The sequence below is a fragment of the Misgurnus anguillicaudatus genome, unplaced genomic scaffold (genome assembly GCF_027580225.2).
Source record: "Misgurnus anguillicaudatus unplaced genomic scaffold, ASM2758022v2 HiC_scaffold_26, whole genome shotgun sequence".
In the NCBI taxonomy this organism is placed as follows: domain Eukaryota; kingdom Metazoa; phylum Chordata; class Actinopteri; order Cypriniformes; family Cobitidae; genus Misgurnus; species Misgurnus anguillicaudatus.
This window is the reverse complement of record NW_027395276.1, coordinates 3,586,742-3,596,641: the sequence shown is the minus strand read 5'-3', so window position 1 is coordinate 3,596,641 and position 9,900 is coordinate 3,586,742. Positions and strand designations below refer to the sequence as shown.

Sequence of the window (9,900 nt, the reverse complement as noted above, 5' to 3'; positions counted from 1 at the left end):
CTTACACTTTTTGGCTACATATCCTTAGATTTTACCAACCACAATCAATAGATCATACACGCTTGTTATGATACTGCGGATCAAGGATCCAAATGTATATTTTTAAACATAAATTATACACATCTAGATTTAAATGTCTCACATACCTCATTCAGAATAGCTGTCTGCACTGCAGGATCATTCAAGCTGCATCTTTGATCACAGGATACGTTTGAACTGACCGTCTGCTTGTCATCTAAGGAAATAAAAGGGAACGTTTATCCTCAAAACAATATGTGCCTTAATGACTACATATTATAATCAGATCCATTAATGTTTTATTAGTATTGTATTTAATTAAACTATACTTTACGCTTCGTGTAAAGTCCAATATTAAATGTGTTCTCAGGTTATCACACCACAGAAAAATTTGTTATCAACCACCCAGACAAATTTGAATGACTAAAAATATCTTGGAAAAACAGGCAGGATTGTCTGTCCTCAAGCGCTGGCGGTGTATCCGTGGTCGGTTCTGGGACCACACCTATTCGCGGGACAGCAGGCATATCTTTTGCCTTTCAAATACCACTGCAACCTGAATGAATGCTCGCAGTTGTGCTTGGTGTCTCCAGTGTGTCATCGAGCCACCGATTAGCCCTGCCCAAATAATCCCAAACTCAGAAATGGTGAAAACTGTTTAACAGTGTAACTCCAAAATTCAATACTACATACTACACAGACTTTGTAACATGTTTCAGTCATACATTTCTTACATTTATAATGTGTTTACAAACAATTCTCTGAAATGGCTTTAAATTATAATCATTGCTCGTATGATATTTTGTGGATCACACTGCATTTTTTTTCTGTTAACTCACCTCCATAGCAGATAATGGGTAACTTCTGGTCACAGCTGTATTGAACCCATTTCCCAGAGTCAGTTGTTGTCATGGCAACACAGTCACCAGATCCCGAAGTCCGAGATGTGTATCCTGCTGCCCAGTTTCTATAGTAGCGGTCCCATTGGTCAGACCACTGCCACGAGTCCATGAACAGACCGATCCAGACCGATTCCAGTCCAACTAAAGCATTTATCTGGTTCTGCTCCTCAACATTGTGGATGGTGGCCAGATCAGTGTGATATTTTCTGCAGTAACTTTGTGCATCTGTCCAGTTATTAGGAGCGAAAAATCTGACATATCCAGTACTACTTTCTATTGACAGATAAAAACTCTGTTAACAGCTTTTATTCCTCAAAATTGCACATTTATACATGAAAAAGAATGAAAAACTCACCGTTGTAGCATACAATATATCGATTTCTATCACATGGCATATCATGCCAAAATCCGTTATAGCTATTATACACACAATATTCATTTCCATTTGGCTGTCCTGTGTACCAGCTACTGAACTGTGAGATTGTGTTTTCTCCATTAGACCAAACCCACCGATCCTGTATCCCCCTCTTCAGTCCAATCCACACTGATCCACCGTACCCATCATTCACTGTATTTAGCATCCTTTTCACATCATCTATCAAGTCTACAGTAGCCAGATCAGTGTATCTTACTTTGCAGTAACTCTGAGCTTCAGCCCATGTCATATTCTTATGTATATAGTGATACGGGCGATAAAGAGGTTTGGGCGCTGTGACAAAAAAAAGGAAATTAACTCATTGTAAAAAAATTATGAGAGTGAGCAGAACTCATTATTTGCTCTATTTAAATAAACTTTCCTGATGTAGAACACAGTGTAAATTCATTAAGTATCATCTAATGAAATATTTTTTTATAGAGGGTATACGTAACCCTCTATGGTACTGTGTTGCCTCCAATTTTACTTTTTAAAAACTGAGATGCCGAATTGATTAGTTAATCCCTGAAAGAAGGATTGACATCACGTCGTGGCCAACAAATTGGGAATTCGCTAATCTACTTTAAGAAGCTACTTAAGGCTTCATTGAAATTGGCATGCAGGTATTTGCATCTGCCGGCGTCACCTCTTGAGTATTTAACGAGAGTCAAGTGCAGTTACCAAATCAGCTATTTTCGCTTAGAAAGCTGAGTATGGTGCCCCGCCGGTATCAGCAGTGGAACAGTAAACTGTGGCGACGAGATGTGACTTCTCCATTCCCATCCTTTAGGGAACGTGGGTTACATACGTAACTGAGACCTTCCCTTTCAGTCGGTCACTACAACATCATGCTTTGCCACACTCCTGTGGACTCGGTCGTGAAGCCAACACTGACGTGGTCTCAAATGGAGCAGCCCGAACGATGTCATGTCTGCTGCTGCTGCCTTATGCCCCAGGAGCCTCTGAAATTGTTTCAGTGGGACCGCTGACTTGTCTTTGAGTGTATTAAAACCCCCCAGTATTGACTGTCCACGCGCTTCTTTTAGAAAAGCCGTCAGTCCGACCGAGGCCAGTTCCATACTAAGAAAAGAGATAATCTGCACAGGGCGAAGTTTGCTCTTTCCAGTTGACATGAAGACCCAAACGAGCGAAATGACAAAGCGTAAAATGACAAAGCGTTAAATGTGTTGGCAAAGCTTCTGCCAAGAGTAAGCTATTGTAAGCCAATCGTCGAGATAAGCTAGAATGCGAACACCGCTCTTTCTCAGGGGTTTTAAAGCCCCCTCCACTACTTTCGTGAAGACATGGGGAGAGAGAGACAACCCGAATGGTAAAATGAATGGGCGAATTGTGTAGCCAAAGCGAATCATGCGTAAAAGTCAAAGCTGTTTCCAGGTGCCCAGGGACAGAGGGTGACTACACAAACAAAGGCGCTTAATAACCTTCGTTTCCTCTTTAGTACAGTTGCGAAACTGACTAGAAACAAAGAACAAACAGAAACCGATATTAAACTCCAACACAATAGTAATGACTTCATAAACTTCTTCACTAACAAAATTATGTTTATTAGGGAAAACATCGAAGCTATGCAAGCGGCCACCATTTTACCCAATAGTACATTGGACACTAGATTACCACATGAACAACACGAATCATTTAATACAATAGAAGAGCTCTCAAAATTAATAAAATCATCTTATCCAATCCACTTTATTTATATAGCACAATTTAAACAAACATCAAGGCTACCAAAGTGCTGTACAGTTATAAGATTATAAAATAAAAACAAAACAAAACAATCAAATAAATAAAATAACACCAACAATGACAGCGACAACGAAGACCACAGCAGCTCTCATAGTGCATCAAAAGACAGGGAATAGAAATATGTTTTTAAACCAGATTTAAATCATCATTGTGTATATTAGACCCTTTTCCCACAAAATTACTAAAAGAGGTATTCTCTGTAGTGTCAGACCCAGTACTAATTATCTTTAACTCATCGCTAGAACTAGTATACGTTCCAACAGCTTTCAAACTGGCAGTTATTAGACCGCTCATAGATCATATCTAACCAACCGCTATCACTTTGTTTATGTAAATGAGGAAGAGTCATATCATGCCCCGGTTAAATATGGCGTACCACAGGGATAAGTTCTAGGTCCTATCCTGTTCTTGTTATGAAGGTAGAGTGAATTTCTCTCACTGAGCTGAGCTGACCTGTTTTAATATGCTAGCAGTGAAATGGTAAAATGTACTTCACAGGTAATTTCAGATTTTTTTCGATTATTTTCCCAGCTACACTATCAACTTTATCCTCAACATGAACAGATGCATCACTTCTCAGTGCTGATGTTTCCTCTATACAGTGGCGGATTTAGCAAATTGGGGGCCCAAGGAGAAGGTATGTATAGGGCCCCCCATCCGATCTTTAAAAGAGAGCAATAAGTAATTGCGTGTGTGTGTGTGTACCTAGTAATTATCACATAGACAGGAATACCAGTATTTTGTTGACCTTGTGGGAACATTTTGAGGTCCCCACGGGGAAACAAGCTTATAAATCAAACAGAATGATGTTTATTAAAAATCTGTAGTAGCAGAAAGTTTTCTGTGATGATTGGGGTTAGGGTTAGGGGAATAGAATATACAGTTTGTACAGTATAAAAACCATTTCATCTATGGAATGTCCCCACAAAACATGGAAACCAGAATGTGTGTGTGTGTGTGTGTGTGGGGGGGGGGGGGACCAATTGTCCAGTATTTTGTGACCTTGTGGGGACATTTTGATGTCCCCATGAGGAAACAAGCTTACAAATCAAACAAAATGATGTTTCTTGAAAATGTGAAGTAGCAGAAAGTTTTCTGTGATGGTTGGGGTTAGGGAATGGGGTAGGTAAGGGGAATAGAATATACAGTGTGTATGGTATAAAATGCATTATGTCTATGGAATGTCCCCACAAAACATAGAAACCAGAATGTGTGTGTGTGTATGTGTATGTCAGGGTTGGGCAACTTGGTCCTAAAAGGCTGTGCTGCAGAGTCCAGCTCTGACCACAATTAAACACACATCCATGTCATTTACTAGTTAGTCTCAGCCTCAGACGTCACGCCCACAAACTGTTGGCTGAACGTCTGATGTTTTTCGTACACTTTTCTGGAAACCCTGTGAGAATGTTAAAGTCGTCTTTGTTTGGTTGAAAAAAAAACGGATTTCCAGGAGACGCGAGTGTCGCGATTAGTTTCGGTCCCTGGAAAACAAAGCTCTGATGTTCCATTGAGGAAGAGAATCAGTCGGGTTCACGTGGATAATAATGAGCAGTTATCAGGATCAGCGAAACATTGGATTCTCAAAAATATGCAAAGTTCGCGGCATCGACTCTCTAAAAGACGTCCAAGAGTTTTGCTTAAGGCAGTTAGTGGAGTCAAAAAGTTTGGTTCTCCTGAATTGCTTGTATGTGTTAAAAAGTGGAGAGATATGCTTCAAACAGACGTTTAACGGGAGCGTCTCATTGGTGTGGCTGTTGATGAAGTGCACAACGTTGTCCTATGGTGAGTAATGTTGTTTATTTAGATGCTATTTGGTTGCGGCTGGTTATTTCAATAACTGACTTGTTGCCAGCCGGCTCGTTATTGTGGGGAGTCCGAAACGTGACGCTAGATGAAACAAACGGTGATTGGTTGTTTGACATGTCGGTCAAACAGCTCGTGGGCGGGCTTTGTCCAGAAAAAGCAGCGAAAAACACCAGACCTTCAGTATTGAAGGTCTGGCTACGCGAGACTATTTACTAGTAATCCTTAGATATCTAGTAAGATTTGGTTACACTTTATTTTGATAGTCCACTTTAGACATTCTACTAACTATAAATAACTTTGCAACTACATGTCAACTAACTGTCATTAGAGTATTAGTAGACTGTAAGGTTTAGGGTTAGGGAAGAGGTTTGGGTTAGTGGAATAAGTTGACATGCACCTGCAAAGATACTTATAGTCAGTTGAATGTCTGTTGAGATATCATCACAATAAAGTGTTAGTAGATATTAAGCAGACAGTCTACTAATTCTCTAAAGATTGGTAGTTGATAAGTAGTTGCAAAGTTACTTATAATTAGAAAATGTCTAAAGTGGACTATCGATATAAAGTGTTACAGCTGAAGTGTCGAGTATTTAGGGTAAACTCCCCTTTCAATTGAGCAATAGCAGGCAGCTGCACACTCTAAAAACAAACGGTGCTATATAGCACCAAAAGTGGTTCTTTGCTCATAATCATAGAAGAACCGTTTTTAGTGCCATATAGCACCGGTGAAGCACCAGTGAAGCACCTGTGTAGAACCAAATAGTGCTATGTAGAACCAAATGTGGTGCTATAGTGGTGCTATATGGCCCATATATGGTTCTACACAGGTGCTTCACTGGTGCTTCACCGGTGCTATATGGCACTAAAAACGGTTCTTCTATGGTTACGATTCAATTCAACAGTTTTGGTGCTATAGCACTGTTTGTTTTTTTAGAGTGGAGGATTCTCTTGAACCTAAATAAAATTAAATCCTAATTTCTAATTCTTCAGGACTTCAGTCTCCTCAAAAATGCTCAAGATGTATTTCGTGCTAAGAGAGGTCACACACACTAAATACTGACTGATGCCTGAAGAAGACATTTAATTCTGAAAATTGTTTTGTTTTTAATCTTGTGTACATATTTCCTGTATTTTCTGTTTGTATCTTAAAAAAATAGATTGAAAAATAAATATAGACGGACATTAAACTTCTAAAACAACAAAACTGGTGGTGGTGGCCACAGTACTGTATATATATATATCATAATGCGTACCATAGAGGGTTAAGAAATAAAAGTAAAAAAAGCCATTGATAAACAACAGAATTCTGACTAATGTTTTCATTTATTTTTCAAAGAAACTCACCTCCATGGCAGATAAAAGGACGCTGTAGATCACAACTGAACTGAACCCAATTCCCAGAGTCAGTTGTTGTCATGGCAACACAGTCACCAGATCCTGAAGTCCGAGATGTGTATCCTGCTGCCCAGTTTCTATAGTAGCGGTCCCATTGGTCAGACCACTGCCACGAGTCCATGAACAGACCGATCCAGACGAATACCCCAGATACACCAAGAGCATCAAGCTGGTTCTGCTCCTGAGAGCTGCGGATGGTGGCCAGATCAGTGTGATATTGTCTACAGTAACTCTGTGCATCTGTCCAGTTTTTAGAAGTCAACAATTTGACGTATCCTGTACTTTCTATTGACAGAGGAAAAACTTTGTTAAGAGTTTTTCTTGTTCAAAATTGCACATATAAAATACCGAAAAACTCACCATTGTAGCAAATATGATATAGAGCTCGGTCACATGGCACATCATGCCAAAACCCATTATAGCTAGACACACAATATTCGTTTACATTTGGCTGTCCTGTGTCCCAGTTACTGAACTGTGAGAATGTGTTTTCTCCATTAGACCAAACCCAACGATCCTGTGTCCCCCTCTTCAGTCCAATCCACACTGATCCACCGTACCTATCATTCACTGTATTTAGCATCCTGTTCACATCATTCATCGAGTCTACAGTAGCCAGATCAGTGTATCTCGCTTTGCAGTAACTCTGAGCTTCAGCCCATGTCATATTCTTATGTATATAGTGATACGGGCGATAAATAGGTTTGGGCGCTGTGACAAAAAAGGAAATGAACTTCATTATAAAAAAAGTGTAATGAGAGTAAGCAGAACTCATTATTTGCTCTATTTAAATAAACTTTCCTGATGTAGAAAACAGTGTGAACACATTAAATATCATCTCTATATTATTATATTAAGATTTAGTGGCAGCCGGTGATCTATTTTTCGAGGGCGCAGGATGCGAAGCTCATCAGAACATGTTTTAGCCCGTCATGTTTGTGGCTCATCATGTCAAAATATGTGTTCGGCGTGTCATGTGAACCTATGTGCATAATGCATCATGTCAAAAATACATGTCTGCTGCAGATACCTTGTAGGGGTTTATGATAAAAGAGATGCTCGTGTTTGCCAGATACTCACTTAATCTTAATGTGTAATCAGATTTTAGTGTTAAGTGACTGTCTAGCGATTATTTTGTGAAAGTGAGTCTCTTTTATTCTATTTTATTCATGCCCCTCACAAGAGAAGTCACCGGCCGCCACTGTTAAGATTACCAGGTATATTTAACCCTCTATGGTACTGTGTTGTGTAACATGGCTTATTTTTTTATTTTTTAAAAAACTGATATGGTCAATTGATTGGTCAATCCTATCTCAAGGAAGGAGAGTTCCAATACTATGCAATGAAAATGCAACAAAGTGGTCACAAGACCCACAGGCGGTCTATTTTGCTGCTTCTTTCAGCACATGTGCACATGGCGCCATATTTTCTCCAACTAAAAGGGCATTTTTGTAATAGTTTTCATCCAGATGATTGCCTACAAAAAATCTGTGTCACCTTCATTGGAAAATAAATATGTTTTTAAAACAAATTTATATTATATATCAACAAATATATTTTAGAAAATTACAAAAAAACATGTTGCCTTAAGCCAACATTGTACCATAAAGTAATCACATAAGATCATATCATGCTTAAAATTCTCAGTGTTAAATTAGCACTGCTCAGTGTTTATATAGGTCCTTGCATTTTACATCTTAAATCATACTTGTAGATTTTTTTATTACCTTAGATTAGATGTTAAATGCAATTTTAGGTTTCAAAATGAGATGGTGATAGAGAGAATAAAGTCACATATTGCAGTGGGGATTTTTCTGTGTAGGTTGGAATACAAGTATTTTATTTGTAAAGAAAATAGTATCTTAATGTATTTGCATTTTGCATGGTTATATCTGCACATATAATTTAATACAGGAGATTAATCAATACTTTTTCACTTCAAAAAGGTATAAAGCAGAGTTAGCACTGCCAGTTGACTTCAGGACTTCAGTCTCCTCAAAAAAGCTCAAGATGTGTTTCGTGCCAAGAAAGGTCAAAACTAAATACTGACCGATGCCTGAAGAACACATTTTGTTTAGAAAAAAACATTTTTTAGATTGTGTACATATTACCTGTATTTTCTGTTTAAAATAGATTGAAAAATAAATGGACATTAAAACTTCTAAAACAAGAGGGTTAAGAAATAAAAGTAAAAAAAGCCACTGATAAACAACAGAATTCTGACTAATGTTTTCATTTATTTTTCAAAGAAACTCACCTCCATGGCAAATAAAAGGACGCTGTAGATCACAACTGAACTGAACCCAATTCCCAGAGTCAGTTGTTGTCATGGCAACACAGTCACCAAATCCTGAAGTCCGAGATGTGTATCCTGCTGCCCAGTTTCTATAGTAGCGGTCCCGTTGGTCAGACCACTGCCACGAGTCCATGAAAAGACCAATCCAGACCGATTGCTCAGCTACACCAATAGCATTAAACTGATTCAGCTCCTGAGAGCTGCGGATGGTGGCCAGATCAGTGTGATATTGTCTGCAGTAACTTTGTGCATCTGTCCAGTTTTTAGGAGTGAATAATTTGACGTATCCAGTACTTTCTATTGACAGATGAAAAATGTGTTAACAGCTTTTCTTGTTTGAAATCTGCCCATTCACACATCTAAAAGAATGAAAAACTCACCATTGTAGCATACAAGATATAGAGTTCGGTCACATGGCATATCTTGCCAAAACCCATTATAGCTAAACACACAATATTCATTTCCATTTGGCTGTCCTGTGTCCCAGTTACTGTACTGTGAGAATGTGTTTTCTCCATTAGACCAAACCCACCGATCCTGTGTCCCCCTCTTCAGTCCAATCCACACTGATCCACCGTACCCCTCATTCACTGTATTCAGCATCCTTTTCACATCATCTATAGAGTCTACAGTAGCCAGATCAGTGTATCTCGCTTTGCAGTAACTCTGAGCTTCTGCCCATGTCATATTTATGTTTATGTACTGATACTCTCGCCAAAGACCAGAAGCGCTGCACAGAAGTCCTGTTAAAATGAACATGTTTAAATATATACAGCTGCACACATATACTTGTGAAAACTGATTTAAATTGTGACACCAACCTGACAGCAGAAGCAGCACAAACAAATTCATGTTCATAACTGCTGTCACAGCTCCTCTCTGATGTTTCAGCATCACCTCACGCTGCTCGCTTATAATGAAAGCAACAGGAAGATCAGCAAACAAATAATATACTGTACACAGGAAACCAATAAATCCTACCTCTCATACTTTCATTTGAACTCACTTGCTTCTCTTATCAAATCCACATTCATATCTTTAAGAGTGTCAAATAGGATAATAACAGCACTGACAAATCTTAAATGCCAATGTTAAGACTGAGTGTTATGGTGATATTTGAATCCATAAAGAGATCTCATGGAATCAAACAGGAGAATTTAAACTCAGACACTTAAAATTCTTGTTAAGGATAAACAAGGACCATGATTTGCAGTGGGCAATCACATATTCTGCGAACAAGCCAACTAAAACAAACACTGATCACCATACTGACGACTTTACATAAAACAAAGGCAACATCT

General features: G+C 38.7%; 1 protein-coding gene across 1 annotated transcript; it reads right to left on the bottom strand.

Annotated features, from left to right (window-relative positions):
- Positions 1-6,238: 6,238 nt before the first annotated feature.
- LOC141362369 (macrophage mannose receptor 1-like) lies at positions 6,239-9,833 on the bottom strand. Its single transcript, XM_073864353.1, has 5 exons — positions 9,421-9,833; positions 8,980-9,342; positions 8,561-8,896; positions 6,664-7,014; positions 6,239-6,588 (listed from the first exon to the last, which is right to left on the bottom strand). The coding sequence occupies exons 1-5, from the start codon at positions 9,491-9,493 to the stop codon at positions 6,239-6,241; spliced, it is 1,473 nt and encodes a 490-aa protein (XP_073720454.1). The 5' UTR covers positions 9,494-9,833.
- Positions 9,834-9,900: the final 67 nt, after the last annotated feature.